Source organism: Dermochelys coriacea, chromosome 6 (genome assembly GCF_009764565.3).
Source record: "Dermochelys coriacea isolate rDerCor1 chromosome 6, rDerCor1.pri.v4, whole genome shotgun sequence".
Classification (NCBI taxonomy): domain Eukaryota; kingdom Metazoa; phylum Chordata; order Testudines; family Dermochelyidae; genus Dermochelys; species Dermochelys coriacea.
The window spans coordinates 6,959,763-6,986,424 of NC_050073.1; the positions used below are offsets into that span (position 1 = coordinate 6,959,763).

The following is a 26,662-nucleotide window of genomic DNA, read 5'->3' on the forward strand; positions in this document are numbered from 1 at the left end:
GTGTGTATTGTGGAGCACCATCTACTGATTTACTAAGTACCTAGTTACGCATCTACAGACTTCTGTGTGTTACAATGTGCCCCTGGAACAGCCATCTGGTCTCAGGTGAGCCACACCCAGGCTGGACGTTTTTCAATTGCAGTGACACACAAACCACCCCACAATGTTCAGCAAGGACAAAATCAGCCTGCTGTATGTAATGACAGGGCCTGGCTCTGAGGGAAATGGCCTAGATCTCCAAGCGGAGATCCTCACCCCTCCTCTGGCCTCTTTGCACCAGGTGAAAGGACGGAAGCAGTGCAAATGGACTCTTAAAGCTCTGGCTCAGGGAGGGTTCTCTTGGTGGGCAGGATAGAACCTGGAACCTCTGAAGCTTAGTGTATGAGCCTCTATTGCCTGAACTAAAAGCCACGTGGCTCTTAGCGAAGGCTGTAGCAGACTCACAAATCTCTAGCTAGACTAGATGCCACTAGATGGGGACAGAGCACCATGCCCAGCAGGCCTGGGTTACACAGGCTGTCCTCTGAAGAACTCCTTCACAGGTCCTGGTATAGGGGGCATACCAGGGGTGTGGCTGGGGCACACAGAGATGTGAGGGCAGCCCAGGGAGACTGCTGTAACTTAAACAAGGCCCTAGGGCTAAGTTACACCCTAGCCTCTGTGGCCCCCAAGATCAGGAGGTCAGAAATGTGACTTAAAGCCACCTTTGTGCAACCTGCTCCTGAGCCAAGTGTTCTTGCTGATGGTTAGATTTAGGGATGTGAGAAGGGGGATTTTCCACCCCCTTAACTTGAAAACCGATTTGTGTGTGAAAATTTGTTTTAAAACCGAGGCCGATGTTTAGGGGAAAGTCGTGATATTTGGTGCTTTTCCTCAAGCCCGAGCTCCTGGAGTCATGTGATTATGGGAGACTCTCAGCTTTCATTTAAAATCGCAGGATTTTTTTGAGCTAAACTCGGCGGTTTGGAACGTGCGGAACTGGCAGTACATAGCGAGATGTGTCCATTGCCGAAGAGCAGAAAGCTATGTACACAAGGCAGGAGCACACCCATCTCAGATGTACATTCACATGCATGCAGAAAGAGGCCTCGGAGTGCCCTGACTAGGGAAGGCATGAAGCCATGAGCACAGCAGAGCCATGTGGAATTTTACTCCTGGGGGACTTCTGCACTACCGCGCACGTGCAGGATTCATGTCTGGCTGCATAATTGTTTTTCCCCCGCAGAAAATACATTCTGGCCGAGAAGTGCTGCAGTTCCCCCTTTCATCCACCAGAGGCTGCTGTGGCGCCTGAACAGCAAGTAGCATGAATGCAGACGGGGGCTCTGGCACACAGCGGCCTCTGGTGGGCAAAAGATGGAACGGCAGCACTTCTTGGGCAGACTATATTTTCTGGGGGGGAAAAAATAGCGGGCAGTGGTGCAGAAACCCCCCAAGAGCGGCGCTGGGGAGCAAACTTGGCTCAGCAGCACAGCGCATGGGGCCACACGGAGCCTCTGCAGCCAAGCACGGCAGGAGCCTCTGGAGTCACGGCACACCCAATCCCAGACTGGAGCAGCCTCCCGGTACCGGCATGGTGTCGACATTTGTAGGAGGAGGCCTGGGGATGGTGCTGGGCCATTCAATGGACATCACATGCAAACACAACTGACGATATGGCCCAGGGGGTTTGAGCCATAAATGGATCTGGCGGCCTCAGCATCTTCTGTGCTGCGGAGCATCCACTGTTGGTCTGGGCCCCGCTCATCCCGCCACTGGGGCATGCACTGGGTGGTATTGCAGAGAGGGGGGCCACAGAGTTCCAGAGAGTTCAAGGTCAGAAGGGACCGTCTTGTCTGACCTGGTGCACCGCCTAGGGCACTACAGTTCATCCAGACACCCCTGGCTTGAGCCCCACAACGTCAATTAAACTACAGCTTTCAATCCCTAAACAGACTAAACTACTGTAGCACAGGCACTCACCCCTTGCCCCAGGAGAGGCTGAGGTGCCAGGCAGTCCACTCTCATGCCTGCCCCACTGCAGGTCCCTGCCACTCTGACCTGAGGAAAATTCCTTCCCATCCCCAAGTCTGAGGATCAGTTTGACCCAGAGCAAGACACACCAGCCAGGCAGCGAGAAAGAGGATTCACTGGACTACCTGAGAGCACCGTCTACCCCATGCAGAGCCACTGTCTCACAAGTGCTCTTGGGGATGGTCTGCACTGCAGCTGGGAGGTGTTATTGCAGCATGGGAGCTCGAGGAAATAGGGGTGGTGGAATGGGGGGGTCAGGAGGACATGTCCCCCCCACCTTTACTGGCTGTAAGGGTGAGCGATGGGGGAGAAGGGGGGAGAAAGGAGGTGGAGAGGAGTGAGCAGGGGGCAAGGACTTGGGGGGGGGAAGAGGCAGCGTGGGGGTGGGAATTCAGGGGAAGTGGCAGCGCGGGGGTGGGACCTCAGGGGAAGGGACAGCGTGGGGGTTGGGGCTCGGGAAGAAGGGATAGCAGGGAGAGGGTCCTCAGGGGAAACACGCAGGGGGACAGGGCCTCAGTTTGGGCACCACTGGCCCCCGCACTTTTAGGGACCTTCTGCTGCTCCTGAGAGGAAAGCTCCTGTAGGGAACCAATAATGGTTATGCTGCGGCAGCCTGGCCTAGCCCCGCCTGCCCAGGCCCTGCATACACACGCAAGCAGCTGCCGTGTTCTGCTTTCTCTTCAGCTCACGTAAATCTTTCGCCTTTTCCTGAACACTCACTGCTTCCATGACAGCAGCTAGCTTGCGCCTACATGTGCTCCACGCACCCCCCTCCCGACTGCAGTGCAGACGTACCTGGAGAAACACCTGGGGCCAAACCTAGCGCTGGGCTGAGCCGGGCGACCCCCGGTGTGCTGGCCATCGCCCAGACCCCAGTTCGCTGACCGCAGCGGGACCGTGCCTGCTCTCTGCGTGTTTTATTGCTAAGCGCCAGCTGTTCTCACCTGTGGCTTCTCGTCAGCCACCACATAGAGCTCTTGCTCGCTGATCCAGGCCTCCGCCTCGCCGGCGTCCAGGTAGTACCGCTGGGCCTCGTTCGCCTGCTGCAGCCGCCGCCACCTCCTCCCCGTCTCCTCCTGCAAAGCGCTCCACGACTCCTTCAGCAGCCACTGCTGCTCCTCCACGGCGCTGCAGTCCCCCTCGGCTGCCGCCACCATGCGCTCGGCCCTGCACAGGACGTCCTCCACCCGCGGGGCATGGCCTGCGGTCTCCTTCTGCAGTGTCTAGCGGGGGAGAGCCCGCGTCACCCCTCAGAAACATGCCCGCTGCCCCGCGGGCATCGCGAAGGCCCAGCGGAGGGGACAGCAGGAGTTCTGCCTTCACATGGGCATGCTAGCTGCTTCCCAGCTAACCACCCCAATGCAGGGGCAGAAGTGGTTTTTTCCTGTCCAGCTAGTGCCCAGGCACTGGGAAAATATTGGTTTAAATCTCGTCATTTTTTCCTGCATTTGTACAGCACCTAGCGCAACGGGGGCCTGGTCCTAGGCTCAATGATAATACAGCTAATCAATAATAATATCAAAATACCCACAAAAAGAAAAGTAGGACTTGTGGCATCTTAGAGACTAACAAATTTATTTGAGCATAAGCTTTTGTGAGCTACAGCTCGCTTCATCGGATGCATTCAGTGGAAAATACAGTGGGGAGATTTATATACATAGAGAACATGAAACATGAATGGGTGTTACCATACACACTGTAAGGAGAGTGATCACTTTAGGTGAGCTATTAACAGCAGGAGAGCGGGGAAGGCTGGGGGGGGGGGACAGATACAGACCGAAATCATCTTCCTTTCCAAATGCAAACAGATGGACATACCACATATCAAAAGTACTGAAGGTAAAAAATCCATTACAATCTACATACCACACAGACTATGATGACAGCTTCTGCCACACGCTCTCAAAGAAACTGCGGAACCACCTGATCAACATCCTCTACAGCAAACAGGAAAAGATTAAGAATGAGCTCTCAAAACTGGATACTCTCATAAAAAACCAACCTTCCACACAAACTTCCTCGTGGTTGGACTTTACAAAAACTAGACAAACCATTTACAACACACACTTTGCTTCTCTACAAAAGAAAAATGACACTAAACTATCTAAACTACTACATGCCACAAGGGGCCACAACAGTGGTTCCCTTAACCGACCCAGCAATATTGTTAATCTATCCAACTATACTCTTAGCCCAGCAGAAGAATCTGTCCTATCTCGGGGCCTCTCCTTCTGTCCCTCCACCCCCACAAACATGATACAGTTCTGTGGTGACCTAGAATCCTATTTTTGACGTCTCTGACTCAAGGAATATTTCCAACACACCTCTGAACAACATACTAACCTACAGAGACCTTCCTACCAAGACTACAAAAAGAAGGATTCTGGGTAAATTCCTCCTGAAAGTTGAAACAACATACTGGACTTCTACATAGAGTGCTTCCGCTGACGTGCACGGGCTGAAATTGTGGAAAAGCAGCATCACTTGCCCCATAACCTCAGCCGTGCAGAACACAATGCCATCCACAGCCTCAGAAACTCTGACATCATAATCAAAAAGGCTGACAAAGGAAGGGCTGTCGTCATCATGAATAGGTTGGAATATGAACAAGAGGCTGCTAGGCAGCTCTCAACACCACTTTCTTCAAGCCATTACCCTCTGATCCCACTGGGGGTTACCAAAAGAAACTACAGCATTTGCTCAGGAACCTCCCCGAAAAAGCACAAGAACAAATCCGCACAGACACACCCCTGGAACTCCAACCTGGGGTATTCTATCTGCTACCCAAGATCCATAATGGAAATCCTGGACGACCCATCATCTCAGGCATTGGCACCCTGACAGCAGGATTGTCTGGCTATGTAGACTCCCTCCTCAGGCCCTACACTACTAGCACTCCTAGCTATCTTCGAGACACCACTGACTTCCTGAGGAAACTACAATCCATCAGTGATCTTCCTAAAAACACCATCCTAGCCACTATGGACGTAGAAGCCCTCTACACCGACATTCCACACAAAGATGGACTACAAGCCGTCAGGAACAGTATCCCCAATAATGTCACGGCTAACCTGGTGGCTGAACTTCGTGACTTTGTCCTCACCCATAATTATTTCACATTTGGGGACAATGTATACCTTCAAATCAGCGGCACTGCTATGGGTACCCACATGGCCCCACAGGATGCCAACTTTTTTATGGCTGACTTAGAACAACGCTTCCTCAGCTCTCATCCCCTAATGCCCCTACTCTACTTGCGCTATATTGATGACATCTTCATCATCTGGACCCATGGAAAAGAAGCCCTTGAGGAATTCCACCATGATTTCAACAATTTCCATCCCACCATCAACCTCAGCCTGGACCAGTCCACACAAGAGATCCACTTCCTGGACACTACGGTGCTAATAAGAAATGGTCACATAAACATCACCCTATATCGGAAACCTACTGACCGCTATTCCTACCTACATGCCTCCAGCTCTCATCCAGACCACACCACACGATCCATTGTCTACAGCCAAGCTCTACGATATAACCGCATTTGCTCCAACCCCTCAGACAAAGACAAACACCTACAAGATCTCTATCAAGCATTCTTACAACTACAATACCCACCTGCTGAAGTGAAGAAACAGATTGACAAAGCCAGAAGATTACCCAGAAGTCACCTACTACAGGACAGGCCCAACAAAGAAAATAACAGAACTCCACTAGCCATCACGTCAGCCCCCAACTAAAACCTCTCCAACGCATCATCAAGGATCTACAACCTATCCTGAAGGACGACCCATCATTCTCACAGATCTTGGAAGACAGGCCAGTCCTTGCTTACAGACAGCCCCCCAACCTGAAGCAAATACTCACCAGCAACCACACACCACACAACAGAATCACTAACCCAGGAACCTATCTATCCACATATCTATTCAGGGGATACCATCAGAGGGCCTCATCACATCAGTCACAATATCAGAGGCTCGTTCACCTGCACATCTACCAATGTGATATATGCCATCATGTGCCAGCAATGCCCCTCTGCCATGTACATTAGTCAAACTGGACAGTCTCTATGTAAAAGAATAAATGGACACAAATCAGACGTCAAGAATTATAACATTCAAAAACCAGTTGGAGAACACTTCAATCTCTCTGTTACTCAATTACAGACCTAAAAGTGGCAATACTTCAACAAAAAAACTTCAGAAACAGACTCCAATGAGAGATTGCTGAACTGGAATTAATCTGCAAACTGGAGACAATTAACTTAGGTTTGAATAGAGACTGGGAGTGGATGTTTTACATAAAGTAAAACTATTTCCCCATGTTTATCCCCCACCCCCACCCCCCACTGTTCCTCAGACGTTCTTGTCAACTGCTGGAAATGGCCCACCTTGATTATCACTACAAAAGGTTTCTCCCCCCCTCCTCCTCTTGCTGGTAATAGCTCACCTTCAGTGATAACTCTGGTTACAGTGTGTATGGTAACACCCATTGTTTCATGTTCTCTATGTATATAAATCTCCCCACCATATTTTCCAGTGAATGCATCCGATGAAGTGAGCTGTAGCTCACGAAAGCATATGCTCAAATAAATTTGTTAGTCTCTAAGATGCCACAAGTACTCCTTTTCTTTTTGTGAATACAGACTAAGACGGCTGCTACTCTGAAACCTGTCAAAATACCCACAGAGACAGAGGCCCCGGAGAGTCACCACAACTAAGGGGTGGGAGGGGCTGATACCAGCCTGTGTGTGTGAAGGGGTACATGCCAAGGAGCGGGAGGATGGTGCTGAAGCATATGGCTAGTGATGGGGTCACACTCCGCAGGGAAGGGATGAGCCAGGTGGCCACTAGCTCCGACTGCGGCCATGGTCTGTAGCAATGGGACCGTCACCATAACCACCTGACTTCAGCATCATTGACAAGCTCCAGGCCTGCACCCCGGCACGCGGGAGGAAAGAGCTGTACGTGCCCTCTGGCTCTCCCATGCTGGTGACCCACAGCATGGGCAGCAGCACAGTGGGGACAGCAGCCCTTCTGGGCAGGAAGGAGGCAGAGCCAAGGGAAGAAATGCCTCCCACCCCTAGTTGCCCACATGACTCTGTGATGCAACAATCCCACAGGGTGGCACAGGGCCAGAGGGATGCACCAGCACGCCACATCATGCAGCTGCTCTGTGATCATTTTGTGGCCCCCCACAACCCCAGCATGGCTGAGATCCTCCCGTGCTGCCTAGGGGCTCTGGGCGCCCAGCTGCCATTCGTTTTAATGGAAAACGTGTGTCCAAATCTCCTAGGGCTGAAAGCCTCATTTTATGCAGCTCATCAAGGTGAGTGTTACCAGACTCCTAGGGGAATGTATCTGGGGCCAGTTTCTAGCCACATCCTGTACATGCAGCACCCTGAATGCCTCTGAAAAGGCCCATTTAGACTTTTGCTGCCCGGCTTTGATCTTGGTGCTGGGACAAATTGCCAGTGACAGACAGACTCACCTGATTCTTCTTCATCAGAAGCTGCACAGTCTGGAGGTTGGTGCCGTAGTCAGTGGATTTGGCCAGGGGCAGCCTCTCCTGCACCCAGAGCTGCAAGAGGGAAGCAGAGGAGAATGGAGAGGCTGCGGCCGAGGGGCAGGGAGGGTGGCAGGAGGCCGCAGCACGGCATGGGGCGCAGTGGGCTGACGATCTGACAATGTGGTAACCTGCCCACTCAAGCCCTCTGCCCAGCCAGTCAACAGGCTCCACTCAAGCTTCAGCGCCAGCCCCTTGCACCCTGGCCCATGGACTCTGCCCTGCCAGGGCTCACTCTAGCAATGAGTCCCGGGCATCCCAACCCACTGAACCCCCTATCAGAGTGGTGACCCGGTTCCTGGGAGCTGGTCTGGGACCTTCCTTCACACAACTCACAACTGAGCAACAACCATAGGAGACAGAATGGAAGCTCTGCATGGCAGGGACTGTCCCTTTGTTCTGTCTCTGTACAGCGCCTAGCACATCAGAGGCCTGGTCCATGGATAGAGCGCCTAGGAGTTACCTATTATTTATTAGTTATTAGTTAGTAATACACCTAATAAATTATGTACAAGGCCTTGCTGTGTCACCCAGGGTATGGAGCAGACGCTCGCAACAGGCTGGGAGGCTTGTGTGAAAGGCCCATTGGGAAGGCAAGGAGCACCGGGAGCCGTAGATGGCGCGTGTGGCCGTTCAGGGAGCTCACCGTTTCGTCTGCCAGATCCCGGTTGAGCTGGTACTTGGCTCTGGACGACTCCAGCTCCTTTCTCCTCTTCCCCAAGGGCTCCAGGAGATTCAGGAACCTTGTCTCGATGCTCTGCTGCTTGCTGTCGGCTTCATGTACGTCCCCTCTGGGTGGAGGGGCCTGCGACAGCAGCTCTTCCATCTCTCTCTTCCGTGTGCTCACTTGCTCATCGAGTCTCTGAAAACAAAGGGTTGACGTTCGCCACTGCCAGCCAGGCGATGGCACACAGCCACGGTCGCAGCAACAGCCACTGGCTAATCAACAGATGTTTGGATAAAGCACGTTGATGCTGCTCAAAGAATGCCAGACCCCCAACCTCTCCTCCTTTCCCCTCCCCTCCCCTCCCTAGAGCCCCCCTTTCCCTACTTATGTACGTCTTTTCCTATTTCGTTACTGTGACCCCCACCCCAACGTGTCACATCTCTGCAATATCAACTGGGTTTGTACTGTCTGGTCTTGCAGCTTTGACAAGGTGTGAAATTGCATAATTCTGTTGGAGATCCCATGAAACATGCAGTATTCGGAAACTAGGCAAGCTGTAAATCAGTCACCTCTTCATACTTCTCAGTTTGTTTCCTCGTAAAAATCAAATAATCACCAAACAACCTGTTTTGGGGGTGGGTTTTTGTTTGTTTGTTTGTTTTTTACAGAAACAAACAGAAAGTTGGGTTTTTGACTAAACTAATTTTTTTGCAAAAAGTGTTTACTTTCTACAGAAAACATCAGTTTTTCAATGAAAAAACAGAATGCCTTGAAAACTGAAATATATCCATTCAGAGAGCCAGCTGCAGTGCCTTATGGGAACTGTAGTTCACTTTCTTCATCCCTATTTTCCTCTATGGACCAGGCTGTCTGGCCAGACCACATCTCCCATGATGCACCACCGCCAGGGATTTCCATGATGCAACTGTCTCATGCACTATGAGGGGACACCATGATGCACCATGGGAGATGTAGTCCAACCACGGAGCCTGGCTTATAGAGGATATTGGAGCATGAGGCACCTAGACTCAGCTCTCATGAGGCACCGAAGCTGCATTTCCCAATTGAAGATTTCAGACTTTGATTTTTCATCAAAAAATTGAACTTTACTGTGGGAAAGTTTTTGACAAAGACTTTTGATTTCCTTTTCAAAGAATTTTCTGTGGAAAAAAGCCCGTTTTCCAACCAGTTCTCCCAGAGACGCTCTTCATGGCTATCATTTTCCACTGAATGCATCTGATGAAATGAGCTGTAGCTCACGAAAGCTTATGCTCAAATAAATTTGTTAGTCTCTAAGGTGCCACAAGTACTCCTTTTCTTTTTGCAAATACAGACTAACACGGCTGCTACTCTGAAACCTGTCTTCATGGCTCCTAATTCCAAACATGACCCAGACTAACCCAGTGCAACTACCCATCCCCTGCTAGTGACTGGATGTGTCTATTATGAGTCTATTTGTCCCTCTGAGGTGTCAGACCTGGCCTGACAGTGCCAGCTCCTGTTTTTAGATCCATAGGTTCAATCCCAGAGAAGACTTTGCCCTGGGGCAGCATGATACACACATGCTGAATGTTTCTAAAGGGTTAGATTGAATTAAAAACAAAATAGAAAAGAGTTTTCAAATGACCAGTCCCTGCGGGATTCATCCCATTGGAGGAAGGCTGTTTGGATTACCCAGGAGGGAGGGATTGCAAGGGACCCAGGGGATTCAACTAGAGCCCTCTCAACTAAAGTATGAGTGGCTGTAGCTTGAGCTAGAGACCCAAGCCTCTATAACAGTGACTGCCAGCTCATATGCTCTGTGGATTGGCACAGATGAGGCCAGTAACAGTCTCTGGTGAATCTGAGCTGCTAGAATTTGTGAAGCTCAGGACAGGCTGCCCCAGCCAGTGGCAGTGTCCAAGCTAGGCTAACGCCATGTGGCTGTCTGTCCCCTGCTAGCGGTTGGACATCTGTGGAGGTTACAAATGCTTCTTTCCCTGGGAGGATGAGCATTTCCTCTGCCAGCTGAGAAGAGAGCGGGTAGAGCAAGCCGCTGCCAGAAAATCCCTTTCCCCCGCTTCGTCTCTGCAGCCCCAACCCCTGCAAACCACAGGGGAAAGAGACAGGAAGAGGTGACTGCAGACTGATCCGTCCCCTAGTACTGCCAGTCTCCAATGCGCCCCACTCCCCAGCAGGACATCACTCCACCCCCGCAGTGCCAGTGCTCATGGGAGTTCACCATCTACCATCAGCTTCTTCAGCAGCCTGTTGGTGCTTGTCAGGTCGGTGCCCTGCTCGTCTGACTGCAGCTGCATCTCCATCTCGCCTATCCACTTGTCCAGGTCGGAAAAGCTCTGCGCGTACAGATCTGAGCGGTTTGCATCGAAGAGGTGCTGAGACTTCTCCTCTCTCATCAACTGAAGCTTGTCCCAGAGCTGGTGCAGCTCTGTCAGCCGCTGTGAGACCACTGCACCAAACTGGGGCTTCTCCCGGCTCAGCTGCCGCCCCTCCTGCAGAGAGGTCAGGGGAAAAGAGAATCATAGCAATGTGGGGTTGGAAGGGACTTGCAGCAGTTCTCTAGTCCAGCCTGGGCACTGAGGTGGAACCAGGCAAACCTAGACCATCCCTGACAGGCGTATATCCAGCCTTTTCTTAAAAACCTGGAGTGACAGAGATTCCACACCCTCCTCAGGGAACCTGTTCCAAGTTTTTCCTAATATCCAACCTCCATCTCCCTTGCTGCAAGCTAAGCTAATTCCGTCTTGTCCTGCCCTCAGTGGACAGGGAGAACAATCATGATATGATGGGATAATGGGATTTTGGTAAGTAATTGATCTTTAAATATTCAGGGTAAATAGGCCAAATCCCCTGAGATGGGATATTAGATGGATGGGATCTGAGTTACCCGGGAAAGAATTTTCTGTAGTATCTGGCTGGTGAATCTTGCCCATATACTCAGGGTTTAGCTGATTGCCATATTTGGGGTCGGGAAGGAATTTTCCTCCAGGGCAGATTGGAGAGGCCCTGGAGGTTTTTCGCCTTCCTCTGTAGCATGGGGCATGGTTGACTTGAGGGAGGCTTCTCTGCTCCTTGAAGTCTTTGAACCATGATTTAAGGACTTCAATAGCTCAGACATGGGTGAGGTTTTTCATAGGAGTGGGTGGGTGAGATTCTGTGGCCTGCGCTGTGCAGGAGGTCGGACTAGATGATCAGAATGGTCCCTTCGGACCTTAGTATCTATGAATCTATGAATCATTATACATATTTGATGATTATTATCTGGTCCCCCCTCAGCCTCCTCTTCTCTAGACTAAGCCAGCCTGGTCCTTAATGCCTTCCCTCAAGGGCTAGGTTTGCTAAACCTCTGGTCTTTTTTTGTTGCTCTCCTCATGACCCTCTCCACTTTGTCCACATCTTGCCTAAAGTGCGGTACCCCCAATGGGACACAGTGTCCAGCTGAGACCCCACCAGTGTCCGGCAACCACCTCCCCTGTCATATGACACTCATGTTAAGGGCAGGGGGGGCCTGTGGATTGTACCACGGTGCCTGGGGAGAGAGGGGGTAGTAATGAAATCCTGTGAACCCAAGGACCCCGCAGGAGGGCAGTGTAGGACCCACTCCCTTCTTCCTGCCCCACCGCTACCTTAGTCCTGCCACCCGCTACAGCCTCACTCAATCCTGAAACAGCTCTTTAGCACGTGCTTCAAGCTAAGCATCTGCTGAAAGCCTGTTGATGTGGATAGGAGTGGGGGCCCACCTCAGCCCATGAGTTGCCTGGCCTGCGCTAGCTGCCGGGTATGCGCTGAGCGCCAGGTGCCAGAGGCGGGACAAGGCCTGGGAAGATGCTCCCCCAGCCCCCGCGGGAGGTCACCTACCTCATCCACCTTCTCCAGCCAGCCTTGGTGAGAGGCCAGCTCGGCCATGAAGGCCTGGTGCTTCAGCCACTTGCTGTGCAGGTTCCGGGCTTCATCATAAGACACGTCCTGAGCCGTCAGTATCTTCTCGTCGATCCAGAGGGTGAGCTGCAAAGGCAGGGAAGGGAGCACACGTCACAGGGCCAGCCCCACCACTGCGCTTCTCCCAGGAGCCTATGGGATTCAGGCACCTCTGGAAATCCCAGCTTGAAATCTCTGTCTGCCCCCTCCTCCACACCAGCAGAACAGTGAGCGATGTTGGCGCTGGAGCGTATGCCTGAGGAATGGGGATGCGGATGCACTAAAACTTGGGAAGGTGTGGGGCTGCCTAACGAGACTGCCTTGCTGCTCTTACTACTCTGCAGTGGCCAGAGGCTCAGCCCTTAGAGCACAGGAAAGAGCATCTGCAACATGACCACAGCCTGTCCCAGCCTTGCTTCTAAGTCACGCTAACAGCCACAAACCCACCCTTAGCCTCGGTCAGCTCCCTCCTCAAACCTCTTTTCCACCTCCTACTGCTGGGCGCTATCACCCCACCAAGTGTCCTGTCCTGACGCAAGAGCAGCTAGCCCCAAAGTGAGAAAAGTTCACACATCGATGAGGCTAACCCTAACCCCGCCGTGCCAAAAAAAAAAAAAAAAAAAGATTCTGTCCTCAAACCAACATGCTCTAGATTCTGTGTTGAAAAGCAAGTCAATAAAAGTGAAGATTGAGGAGTCTAATTTTGCTTGAAGCTTGCCTCAAATTCGTAACAGTGAATGGCAGATCTTTTAAGTTGATGGAAGATGAACTTCTTAACTCCCTCCTTCAAGGTTTTGGCAATAAAAACTGCCAATAAATGATTGGGGGGAGATGGATGGGAGATGTCCAGAAAATCTCCATGCCAGATTTTAGCATTGAGAGGGAAGAAGATGAAGTAAGAATGGATACAGCCGTGGGTAGGAGAATGTATATAAGGAGTGAGGGCGGTGTGGATACTAGTCTAATAGGTTATACTGGATGTAGAATGACTGTGCCTAATAGGGTACAAAATGTGAGCGAGGCCAAACAGCAAAAATTAAGATGTTTGTACACCAATGCGAGGAGTCTAGGTAACAAAATGGAGGAACTAGAGCTACTGGTGCAGGAAGTGAAACCAGATATTATAGGGATAACAGAAACATGGTGGAATAGTAGTCATGACTGGACTACAGGTATTGAAGGGTATGTGCTCTTTAGGAAAGACAGAAACAAAGGTAAAGGGGGTGGAGTAGCATTGTATATCAATGATGAGGTAGAATGTAAAGAAATAAGAAGCGATGCTATGGATAAGACAGAGTCTGTCTGGGCAAAAATTACATTGGGGAAGAAAACTAGTAAAGCCTCTCCTACGATAGTACTTGGGGTGTGCTATAGACCTCCGGGATCTAATTTGGATATGGATACAGCCCTTTTTAATGTCTTTAATAAAGTAAATACTAATGGAAACTGCATGATCATGGGAGACTTTAACTTCCCAGATATAGACTGGAGGACCAGTGCTAGTAATAATAATAGGGCTCAGATTTTCCTAGATGCGATAGCTGATAGATTCCTTCATCAAGTAGTTGCTGAACCGACTAGAGGGGATGCCATTTTAGATTTAATTTTGGTGAGTAGCGAGGACCTCATAGAAGAAATGGTTGTAGGGAACAATCTTGGCTCAAGTGATCATGAGCTAATTCAGTTCAAACTAAATGGAAGGATTAACAAAAATAAATCTGCAACTAGGGTTTTTGATTTCAAAAGGGCTGACTTTCAAAAATTAAGGAAATTAGTTAGGGAAGTGTATTGGACTGAAGAATTTATGGATCTAAAGCTAGAGGAGGCCTGGGATTACTTTAAATCAAAACTGCAGAAGCTATCGGAAGCCTGTATCCCAAGAAAGGGGAAAAAATTCATAGGAAGGAGTTGTAGACCAAGCTGGATGAGCAAGCATCTTAGAGAGGTGATCAAGAAGAAGCAGAAAGCATACAGGGAGTGGAAGATGGGAGGGATCAGCAAGGAAAGCTACCTAATTGAGGTCAGAACATGTAGGGATCAAGTGAGACAGGCTAAAAGTCGAGTAGAGTTGGACCTTGCAAAGGGAATTAAAACCAATAGTAAAAGGTTCTATAGCCATATAAATAAGAAGAAAACTAAAAAGGAAGAAGTGGGGCCGCTTAACACTGAGGATGGAGTGGAGGTTAAAGATAATCTAGGCATGGCCCAATATCTAAACAAATACTTTGCCTCAGTCTTTAATAAGGCTAAAGAGGATCTTGGGGATAATGGTAGCATGACAAATGGGAAGGAGGATATAGAGATAGATATTACCAAATCAGAGGTAGAAGCGAAACTGAAACAGCTTAATGGGACTAAATCAGGGGGCCCAGATAATCTTCATCCAAGAATATTAAAGGAATTGGCACCTGAAATTGCAAGCCCATTAGCAAGAATTTTTAATGAATCTGTAAACTCAGGAATAGTACCGAATGATTGGAGAATTGCTAATATAGTTCCTATTTTTAAGAAAGGAAAAAAAAGTGATCCGGGTAACTACAGGCCAGTTAGTTTGACATCTGTAGTATGCAAGTCCTGGAAAAAATTTTGAGGGAGAAATTAGTTAAGGACATTGAAGTCAATGGTAAATGGGACAAAATACAACATGGTTTTACAAAAGGTAAATCGTGCCAAACCAACCTAATCTCCTTTTTTGAAAAAGTAACAGATTTTTTAGATAAAGGAAATGCAGTGGATCTAATTTACCTAGATTTCAGTAAGGCGTTTGATACCGTGCCACATGGGGAATTATTAGTTAAATTGGAGAAGATGGGGATCAATATGAACATCAAAAGGTGGATAAGGAATTGGTTAAAGGGGAGACTGCAACGGGTCCTACTGAAAGGCGAACCGTCAGGTTGGAGGGAGGTTACCAGTGGAGTTCCTCAGGGATCGGTTTTGGGACCAGTCTTATTTAATCTTTTTATTACTGACCTTGGCACAAAAAGTGGGAGTGTGCTCATAAAGTTTGCAGATGATACAAAGCTGGGAGGTATTGCCAATTCGGAGAAGGATCGGGATATTATACAGGAGGATCTGGATTACCTTGTAAACTGGAGTAATAGTAATAGGATGAAATTTAATAGTGAGAAGTGTAAGGTTATGCATTTAGGGATTAATAAGAATTTTAGCTATAAGTTGGGGACGCATCAATTAGAAGTAACGGAAGAGGAGAAGGACCTTGGAGTATTGGTTGATCATAGGATGACTATGAGCTGCCAATGTGATATGGCTGTGAAAAAAGCTAATGAGGTTTTGGGATGCATCAGGAGAGGCATTTCCAGTAGGGATAAGGAGGTTTTAGTACCGTTATACAAGGCACTGGTGAGACCTCACCTAGAATACTGTGTGCAGTTCTGGTCTCCCATGTTTAAAAAGGATGAATTCAAACTGGAGCAGGTACAGAGAAGGGCTACTAGGATGATCCGAGGAATGGAAAACTTGTCTTATGAAAGGAGACTTAAGGAGCTTGGCTTGTTTAGCCTAACTAAAAGAAGGTTGAGGGGAGATATGATTGCTCTCTATAAATATATCAGAGGGATAAATACAGGAGAGGGAGAGGAATTATTTCAGCTCAGCACCAATGTGGACACAAGAACAAATGGGTATAAACTGGCCACCAGGAAGTTTAGACTTGAAATCAGACGAAGGTTTTTAACCATCAGAGGAGTGAAGTTTTGGAATAACCTTCCAAGGGAAGCAGTGGGGGCAAAAGATCTATCTGGTTTTAAGATTCTACTTGATAAGTTTATGGAGGAGATGGTATGATGGGATAATGGGATTTTGGTAAGTAATTGATCTTTAAATATTCAGGGTAAATAGGCCAAATCCCCTGAGATGGGATATTAGAGGGATGGGATCTGAGTTACCCAGGAAAGAATTTTCTGTAGTATCTGGCTGGTGAATCTTGCCCATATACTCAGGGTTTAGCTGATTGCCATATTTGGGGTCGGGAAGGAATTTTCCTCCAGGGCAGATTGGAGAGGCCCTGGAGGTTTTTCGCCTTCCTCTGTAGCATGGGGCATGGTTGACTTGAGGGAGGCTTCTCTGCTCCTTGAAGTCTTTGAACCATGATTTAAGGACTTCAATAGCTCAGACATGGGTGAGGTTTTTCATAGGAGTGGGTGGGTGAGATTCTGTGGCCTGCGCTGTGCAGGAGGTCAGACTAGATGATCAGAATGGTCCCTTCTGACCTTAGTATCTATGAATCTATGAATCTATGATGAAAATATCTGAGACAAAGTCACTGCCCTTCCAGAGTATGATACGAACATAAGCAGGAAGTCAAGGGCAAGCTGATTTCTTTGAAAGTTCATTGTGCTACTGTCAAGGCTGATTCCACACTCTTGCACTTTGAGTGCAGAAGGTGGGGGCCTGCAAGAATTTTAAAAAATTAATACTGGCCACTCCAGGCTTGTATTAAACTCCCAAGGTTACAGCTTCTCTCTGACCTTGGATAGGTAGATGCTGACACCAAGTGCAAAAACCCCTTTTGGAACCCAGGAAGGTGCACTTGGGAATTCCTCCCTGTGGGGTACCCTCAAGACCTTTGACCCCCCCACTCCGGGGAAGAGCTGAGAAAGAAAACAAAGAAAGTCAGCTGTTGCCATCAGCTAATTAAACAGCATATGCACAAACCTCTTAGGGACAAAAAAATTCAATCCTGTTCTTAAAAAAGATAAATTTTATTAAAAACAAAAAGAAAGAAAATACATCTGGAATTTAGGCTTTTTGCTAGGTTTTAAACAAACAATTACAAGGATTAAGCATCAAGATAGCTTAAAGGTTACATGCAAAACAAAAGCACCTGGGGTTAGCACAGAGGAGTCCACAAGCCATAAAGAAATAAAAGAGATAAACCTAATCACGTCTTCCTCGACATTTCCTGATCTACTTACAGATCTGGGGTTTCAAATGAGTAGTGTCTAGGTATGAGCTGGTGATTTTCATACCTGGCACAAGCTTTTACTGCATAGCTCCAGCCCTGTCCCTGCTCTCCGGGAGAACAACATAGACAGACAAAGGGGAAGTTTTTCCCCAATTTTAAAAAGTTCTAGCCTTCCCATTGGCTCTTTTGGCCAGGTGCCCACTCACTTCCTTTTACCTATGCATAGGAGTGAGACTTTTAACCCTTTACAGATAAAGCAAGTAGAGAACAGCTACTAAAAGGGATTTTATAGCTAACTGGCTGGCTGGATGTCCATAAAAGGGAGCTCTCTCCCCACCTTCATTTATCACAGCTACTCATCTTGCCAGGTCTGCATTAGGAGTTAATATGCAGCAGACTGCAGATAGAAAATGATCCTCCACACACTTGCTATGAAGCAGATCAATTAGCAGCACACTTCTGAACACCTGAAGGTGACCATATTCGAAGGCAGAAGCTGGTCTGGGATGTCTCTGTAGCATTAGCGGGGAGGGATACCTCAGTGGTTTGAGCATTGGCCTGCTAAACCCAGGGTTGTGAGTTCAATCCTTGAGGGGGCCATTTAAAGATGTGGGGCAAAAATTGGGAATTGGTCCTGCTTTGAGCAGGGGGTTGGACTAGATGACCTCCTAAGGTCCCTTCCAACCCTGATAGTCTATGATTACCACTGATAATGCTAATGGGGCCAAATCTGTCAAGTGTATAATTGAAGAAGAAGAAAAAAGATGAACCTGATGATGAGAGTGAAAAAGAGGGGGACAATAATGAGGACTTTTGTGGAAAAGAGACACCAGGAGATGCTAGACAACAAGGCCAACTTCAGATGACTGAAAAGACAAAATTCAACATGGCAGGTGCCGGTGGAGTTGCTCTATAAGAAGTTAACTATTCTGCTCATACCTTGCAACTTGCTGGTGAGGATGCTATGAAAGAATGGCTCTGTGAACCATATAGTTGGAAAAGCACGTTTGGTTTGCAAGACTTAGGAACCCAAAAATTATGGTGATTAAGAAAAAGCTTAATTTAAATAAGCCAATCCTGGATTGTCTAACTAGATGGCATTCCATGTGCAAAATGCCTGAAAGACTCTTAGAACTCATGGAGTTTTGCAAGCATATGGTGGCCACTTCTTCAAACCAAGCCCTTGATATGAGTGATGAGAAATGGAAGGCAGTTAAAAAATATTATGGTTGCACTAATGCCTGCTAAATTAACTACAAAAATGGCATTTCAACCAGCACAACTTGCTCTGGGAGATTTCTACAGAGCCGGGCTAAAATGCCAACTCAACACAAAGGTGTCTTCTTCACCTTTTACTGAAACACTATTGGCCTCAATGAAGAACTGTGAGAAAATGGTGTTGGACAACGATGCATTTCGATGCTGCATTTACCTGGACCTCAGGTACAAACTGTTTCTCTCAGATGAGGATAAGGAAAGAGCTAAAATTCATCTAACTAAATGTGGGCTAATTGGGAGGTACTAGTCTGTCCAAAATGAGGAACTGACTGATTTTCAGTCAGCCATATCTGGACATCAGAAGACAACCTTCAGCTCCTCCTCAAAGCACGAAAGAAGTCCAAGAAGCAAGAAACAAATTTTTGTAGGAACAAGGCCAAAAAACATATTAATCCCTTCCTGGACTCTTTCATTGATGAGCTCTGTCACACTACAGATAGTCTTCACTACTGGGACCAACAGAAAATGAGACCTGAACTGTATCAATTGGCTAACATCGTGATTGCTGTTCCTGCTACGCAAGTCAGCATAGAAAGGGCATTTTCGGGGCTAAAATTCATTTTGTCACCCAGCAGTCAGACCTGACTGACAGAGTTCTGAAGGATGTTGTGCTAGTGTGTGCAAATAACTTGTTTAAAAAATAAATACTGTTTCTATACTGAAAGAAATATTGATCATTGAATTCTTTTCCTAGGAGTTAGAATGCAAGCAGAAGTGTGACACTGATCTGCGGGAAATGTATCTGAACTGACTCAAACAGGTTCAAAGTGGTTGAACTGATTACAGAACCTTCAAGTCAGCGGCACTGTGATGGGTACCCGCATGGCCCCACAGTATGCCAACATTTTTATGGCTGACTTAGAACAACGCTTCCTCAGCTCTCGTCCCCTAATGCCCCTACTCTACTTGCGCTACATTGATGACATCTTCATCATCTGGACCCATGGAAAAGAAGCTCTTGAGGAATTCCACCATGATTTCAACAATTTCCATCCCACTATCAACCTCAGCCTGGACCAGTCCACACAAGAGATCCACTTCCTGGACACTACGGTGCTAATAAACGATGGTCACATAAACACCACCCTATATAGGAAACCTACAGACCGCTATTCCTACCTACATGCCTCTAGCTTTCATCCAGATCATACCACTCGATCCATTGTCTACAGCCAAGCGCTACGATATAACCGCATTTGCTCCAACCCCTCAGACAGAGACAAACACCTACAAGATCTCTATCATGCATTCCTACAACTACAATACCCACCTGCTGAAGTGAAGAAACAGATTGACAGAGCCAGAAGAGTACCCAGAAGTCATCTACTACAGGACAGGCCCAACAAAGAAAACAACAGAACGCCACTAGCCATCACCTTCAGCCCCCAACTAAAACCTCTCCAACGTATCATCAAGGAGCTACAACCTATGCTGAAGGACGACCCATCACTCTCACAGATCTTGGGAGACAGACCAGTCCTTGCTTACAGACAGCCCCCCAATCTGAAGCAAATACTCACCAGCAACCACACACCACACAACAGAACTACTAACCCAGGAACCTATCCTTGCAACAAAGCCCGTTGCCAACTCTGTCCACATATCTATTCAGGGGACACCATCATAGGGCCTAATCACATCAGCCACACTATCAGAGGCTCGTTCACCTGCGCATCTACCAATGTGATATATGCCATCATGTGCCAGCAATGCCCCTCTGCCATGTACATTGGCCAAACTGGACAGTCTCTACATAAAAGAATGAATGGACACAAATCAGATGTCAAGAATTATAACATTCAAAAACCAGTTGGAGAACACTTCAATCTCTCTGGTCACTCGATCACAGACCTAAGAGTGGCTATACTTCAACAAAAAAGCTTCAAAAACAGACTCCAACGAGAGACTGCTGAATTGGAATTAATTTGCAAACTGGATACAATTAATTTAGGCTTGAATAGAGACTGGGAATGGATGAGTCATTACACAAAATAAAACTATTTCCCCATGGTATTTCTCCCTCGCACCCCCCACTGTTCCTCTGATATTCTTGTTAACTGCTGGAATTAGCCTACCTTGCTTGTCACCATGAAAGGTTTTCCTCCTTTCCCCCCCCTGCTGCTGGTGATGGCTTATCTTAAGTGATCACTCTCCTTACAGTGTGTATGATAAACCCATTGTTTCATGTTCTCTGTGTGTGTGTATATAAATCTCTCCTCTGTTTTTTCCACCAAATGCATCCGATGAAGTGAGCTGTAGCTCACGAAAGCTTATGCTCTAATAAATTTGTTAGTCTCTAAGGTGCCACAAGTACTCCTTTTCTTCATGCTAAGTTAGTGTCTGAACTGGAACCAAACTGGAGACTTAGGAAACACAGATGAATCCGAAACTTTTAATGGTTCAGCTCCCTGGCTGAGACCACTGTTCATCATTCTGACTAGCTGGGTCTCACTGTCTGGCTAGAGACAGCTGTTGTCGCTTGTCTCACACTTAGATTGTAAAACCCTTGGGACAGGGGCAGTCTTTTTGTTCTGGGTCCCAGAACACAACTGGGTCCTGGTCTGTGACAAGGGCTATGAATACAAATAAAAATAAATCATGTAGTGACATCATATTGTAGATTATGTGGGGGTAGTTCAAAAGGGTTTAGACCACTGTTTGCCACAGGGTGAGGTGTAGCCCATTGAGGGGAGGGAGGACTAGACGAGGGGTGTGAACAGAGTTCTTTATTGTTCTCCAGAGTCTCAGCTTTCCTTAAAAGTCAGTCTCTAGCTATTATGGTTGTGAAGAAAACCTTGAAAATGTGATCCAAGTGTGACCGATGCAATGACATCTGCCTGTGTTTGTAGAGAGCCTGAGCCCATCGCTCTGTAGAGGGAGAGCTGCTCCACATGTGACCAATGCTGCAACGCTGCCTGAGACTGCAGTGAGCCTGAGACAGGGTCATAGACGCAAGCTATGTCTTGTCAGGAATAATTCTAAAGCCCTAAGATCCACGTGTAAACTGCTCAGAAGGAAATGGACGGCTTCCTCTTCCTGACACAGATCTGCCTTTCTTGTGGCTAATAAGAATAAAAGGGGCAAAAGAGACTGAAATGAGAAGATTAGAGTTAGAATTCCCACCTCCAGGGATTTATTTGGAAACAATGGAAATGGCAGTAAATTCCCATGGTTCAAATGAAATCTATGTGAAGCCTGCTCAAATGAAGGGAGAACCCATCCCTGCTCATCCATGGTGCAAACCTTCCCCGATGAGCAGCCAAAGCAATGTTCTGAACTGAACTGTGCAGAGGACGGACCTTGTGTTTCAACAAGGTGATGTTGGCATTTGGCTTTGTTCTGATTAGGAACCAAACCTGTCAATTTCAAAATTCTCAGCCAACCGCCCCCCCGCCCCCAAAACCCCATTTCCAGCAATTCAAACATTTTGTTTTGATTTTGCCTTCATTTTACATGAGAATATATGAGATAGAACATAAGCTGGGGTCTGAATGAGCTCTCTTCTGCCACCTATTGATGAACTGGAGGAAGAAACCTCCAGGAACAGATTTCATTTGCATAGACACACCTCCTTTGCCAAGTGGAGCAACACACAGACAGCATTTGCTAACATGATACTTTTTGGCTGTTTTAGGCTAAAGTTCACTTAAGTCTTGGACGAAGGGTAATTAAATGTTGTTATCCTTATTAGATTACTAAAAGGCAGCAGAACTGTACTTAACATGCCCCAGTTGAGGCGGTCACCATCACTCTCAAAACATGGGGTAGTGAAGTAAATCCTGGTGAAAGACCAAGGACAGGGACAAATGTTGCTACTTGGCGGGGTAGGCTCCATTTAAAGAGTCCTAGATGTCATTTGGCTTCCCCCTCCAGTAATTTAAGACAGAGCTGATCAGACTCAATATTCTCTCTGCTTAGTAATCAATAGAGCTGAAATCAATGATAAGCTGGTCGGGGTTGGGGGGGGATGAGCCTTAGACCTAGAGAGGAGAAAATGCTTTCATGGAAGTCAACACAGAGGAGAGGGTGGGGCAGTGGGGTTCCCCACTACCCAGCGAAGTCACCAAGAGCTGGGTTAGGTGGTGGAGTCTCAGCACATGGCGTTGCAACTTATGGCAGCGCGGTACGAGAGGCAGCAGCAGGAACAAAGCCCGTGATCGCTGGGCTAGGCGGCTGTGGCACTGTAGGACCAGACCAGACCAAGGATGCAGCACAGCAGAGACAGTGGCAGCAAAGCCACTGGTGGAGGCATCACTCACTGAACCACCCCTGGGGCTGTGGTGATCGCCCGCCCGCAGCGCACCCCTGCACTCTGGGGCTCCACTGAGCTCCGACAACAGGCCATGAGTGGGGTGGAGCGGAGGGCAAGGGGGAGTGGTATGTTAAAGCGATGTTCCTCTGCTGGACTTTCACACCACAAGGTGGGAAACTGAGGCAAAAGACTATTGTCCAAGATACTGCGGGGCAGTGGTGTATACCCTTTTCCAGTTGCGCCCCCCCCCTTACCTGTAACAGAAGCTGTCTGTGCCCCCCAACCCCCATTACTGAAACTCTGCAGTGGAGCTTGGGGGCAGAACAGGGGGAGGGGGAGGAGCCAGGGCTAGAGGTGGAGCTGGTCTGCAGATGGAGAGGGAATAAGGGCAGAGGTAAGGTGATCAGGTGTCCAATTTTCAAATGGAACAGCCAGTCGAAAAGGGATCCTGGAGGCTCCCGTCAGCACTGCTGACCGGACCGTTGATTGTCCGGTTGGCGGCACCGTGCAGCAGGGCTGGCAGGCTCCCTGCTAGCCTCCACACCGCACGGCTCCTGGGAAGCAGCTGGCATGTCCCTCTTCCAGCTCCTACGTGTAGGGGCAGCCAGGAGGCTCCGCACGCTGCCCCTGCTCCAAGCACTGCCCCGCAGTTTGTAGTACTAGGATTTTATGGTTGTATTTTATATAATTCAGAATGAAGCATAAAGAATAATAATGTAGCATGTATTAAATGTATTGATGTGTGATATGATTTGACCATATTCTGCCAGCCACCCTTTCTGAATGCAGAAAGGAATGATTACAGCATGACGGTGCAAAACTCATTGGTCCCAATGAAGGAAAATCACGATATAAACAGGGGGCTTTGCCACGAAATTTTGAGTTCGTCCTGCCAAGACTTCCTTGGAGCATCGTGTCACGACCGACAGAACCTGGCTCCTCCCTACCCATAATCAACCTAACTGGCCACTATGTTGCTCCAGACTTGTAACTAAAACATCGACTGGCGGAACAGTGTGTGTGTGTGCGTGTGTGTGTGTGTGTGATTGAATGCATATGCTAATTGTTGTATCTCCAATAAACGCGGCATATTGCCTTTTCCCCTAGAAAAAAGATCCCGTGTGCTTCTTATAAACATAAGCTCCTGTTGGCCAGAAACTATGGCCAATGGGAGCTGCGTGGTCGGTGCCTGTGGACGGGGCAGCATGCCGAGTCACCTGGCCGCGCTTCCGCGTAGGAGCTGGAGAGGAGACATGCTGCTGTTTACAGGAGTTGCTTGAGGTAAGCGCCACCCGGAGCCTGCACCCCTGACCCCCTCCCGGGCCCCAACCCCCTGCCTCAGCCCCAGCCCGGATCCCGCTCCCGCCTTCTGAACCCTCTATCCCAGCCTGGAGCACCCTCCTGCACCCCAAACCCCTCATCCCCAGCCCCACCCCAGAGCCCGCACCCCCAGCTGGAGCCCTCACTCTCCCCCATGCACCCCAACCCTCTGCCCCAGACCTGAGCCCCCTCCCACCCTTCAAACCCCTCAGTCCCAGCCCGGAGCACCCTCTTACACCCCAAACTTCTCATCCCCAGCCCCACCTCAGAGTCTGCACCCTCAGCTGGAGCCCTCAGCCCCCGACCACAACCCCCTACCCCAGCCTGGAGTCCCCTCCCACACACTGAACCCCTCATTTCTGGCCCCACCCCAGAACCTACTCCTTCACCCCAGAGCCCTTACCTCCTCCCACACTCTAACCCCTGTCTCAGCCTGGAGCCCCCTCTCAGCTCCACCCCCCCACCCCCTCCATCCCTCCTACATCCCAAATCCCTCATCCCTGGCCCCACATCAGAACCTGCATCCCCAGCCGGAGCCCTCACCCCCACCCCCAAACCCCCCAAACCCCATGCCCCAGCCCAGAGCCCCCTCCCACAACCTGAACCCCTTGTTTCTGGCCCCACCCCAGAACCCACACCCTCAGCCCAGAGCCCGTAACTCCTCCCACAGCCCAACCCCCCTGCCTCAGCCCAGAGCCCCTTCCCAGGCCTGGAAGTGGAGCAGGACTGGAAGCTAAACGGGGTTGCAGGAGGAGCAAGGCAAGGGTGGAGCTGGTCACTCCCTCCCCTCCACTTGGGGGCTGGCCCAGTCCTGCAGCGGGCCCCCACCCCAATGTTCCTCCGTGCCCCCTGAGTTTGGGGACCACTGCTGTGGAGTGAACGTTTTTCTTTTCGATGTGGTGTTTTCCCAAATTAATACTGTGTTTCCTCTTCCTTAAAAAAAAATATTTGGTGGTCACACAGACTCAGTGCTTGTGAGTGGGGAAGGTTTGCTTCTTAGAGGTGCCCGGAGGGTGGTGGTTAGTTTTCCCAGATTCCTGGGCAGGGGCTCTAAATAGCTTTGTTTGGTAACGTTAAGAGGAACCCCTAGATATTGGCCCCAGACGTTATCGCTGCCAATCCCTCCTGGCAGAAGGGTGACAGGAACAACAAATCAAAACAGGACGTCATGGAAAGAAGGCGAAACGTTTCGTTGTGACAATGACCCAGTAGGACATTTCAGAACTCTGCCCTGCCCCGGTTTTTCTCCAAAATGAAATTCTGGCAAAAGCAATGTGATGTCGCGAAGCGTTTTGACTCGGGCTGAAACAGTGGGAAAAGGCTCCCTTGAGGCTTTCCCACCCGACTCTAATTCTGACTGTCGCACCCAGGGGAAGCAGGGAGTGTCATGGACGGGGAGAACATCTCTCCTGGCCAGCAGTAAGGGCTTGCCCAGCAGCCTACCTCCTGGCAGTTTTGTAAGAAGCTCTGCAGGTCGTGGTTGTCCTTCAGCAGAACCAGCACTTCCTTTGATTTAGCCACATTCGTCCTGGCCCTGGAAAGGAGAGAGGGACAAGGAGGTTGATCATTGCTGCAGCAGCTTATCTCGTTTGACACTCACTATCAGACCTAGCTACCACCGGGGAGACAGCTATCTGCCAGTGGTGGGATTGGACAGCATAGCTAGCGGCTAGTGTTCCCAGGGGCCCCCTTGCTGATAGGATACGGTTCAATTTACCTCTCTTGTATGAGCTGGGCCTTTTCATTAATTTTGTCGGCGTAAATATTGCTGTCCGCCACCAGCTTCTCGCCATGTTCCACCAGCTCCGTTATTTTCTCCTTGTTGGCCTCCATGGTGGCCAGGAAATCCTCGTATTTCTGCAGGGCAGCTTCTGATGCTTCCAAGGTGTTCGGGGGCTCCAGGTGAGCCAGGGTGTACTCCTGGAATGGAGGGTGGGTTGTGGGAGGGGAGGAGATGTGATTTAGCAGGGTCTGTAGCACCCAGCCTTCCCGCCTTGCCACGCTGCTCCAGCCATGCCTGGGACATGCTGTGATCCAGGAAGGCCGCTGCATTGACAAGACTAAGACTAGCATGCTTAGAATGCAGGGTGCTGGACCTAGCCATCTCCAGCCACTCCTTGCTCTAGCATCTAGGTTGGGTGTCCGTGGTGCTCTTGATCCACGTGTAACTCTCCAGGGCACGGCACAGGGCTTTTTGCACTGGCCTGATGTATGCAAATGGACCAGTAGCATGGGAGCATCAGCCACTGAGCTTTCCTGCCAGGCAAAAGCAGGCTGGGGAAGGAGGCAATAGGCCAAAATCATCCCTGGTGGTGCAGGCCCAGGGAGTTTCCCCAAGGATAGATTCACGGTGTGCCCGAATCACAGCACAACGCTTACCAGTGTGCTGGGACCTCTGCAGGGGAGGGGATCAGAACAGGCCATGAAATTAAGGGGTCTCTGCTATTGCATCAGTGCAGAAGGATATTGCCTTGGGTTACAGGTGATGCAGCATTCTATCTCGGGTCTTTTTCTGTGCCCCAGCGCCATTGTGCCTAGGCACCTCCCAGCCTTTACCGCGTTTATCCTCACCCCCCCTCTGTGCCTTCGGGCAGTTATCCCTCTGGTACAGATGGGCATGGGGCACAGAGCAGCTAAGGCCCAGATTGTTAAAGGTGAGGTGCTGCTGCACTGAATTTAGACTGCTAAGGGCCTAATTCCCTTTTGAAGATGAGACAGG

The 26,662-nt window shown here is 49.1% G+C and overlaps 1 protein-coding gene across 6 annotated transcripts in view; it reads right to left on the reverse strand.

Annotated features, from left to right (window-relative positions):
* Window positions 1–26,662, reverse strand: part of SPTB (spectrin beta, erythrocytic) — a 141,449-nt gene that overhangs the window by 38,666 nt on the left and 76,121 nt on the right. For all 6 annotated transcript variants that reach the window (XM_043516033.1, XM_043516032.1, XM_038405961.2 and 3 more), the window contains exons 17-23: window positions 25,661–25,863; window positions 25,387–25,477; window positions 12,107–12,253; window positions 10,477–10,740; window positions 8,228–8,443; window positions 7,507–7,596; window positions 2,958–3,236 (exon numbers count right to left, since the gene is read on the reverse strand). In XM_043516033.1, coding sequence (XP_043371968.1) covers window positions 2,958–3,236; window positions 7,507–7,596; window positions 8,228–8,443; window positions 10,477–10,740; window positions 12,107–12,253; window positions 25,387–25,477; window positions 25,661–25,863 — 1,290 coding nt within the window. The remainder of the gene's footprint in view (window positions 1–2,957; window positions 3,237–7,506; window positions 7,597–8,227; window positions 8,444–10,476; window positions 10,741–12,106; window positions 12,254–25,386; window positions 25,478–25,660; window positions 25,864–26,662) is intronic.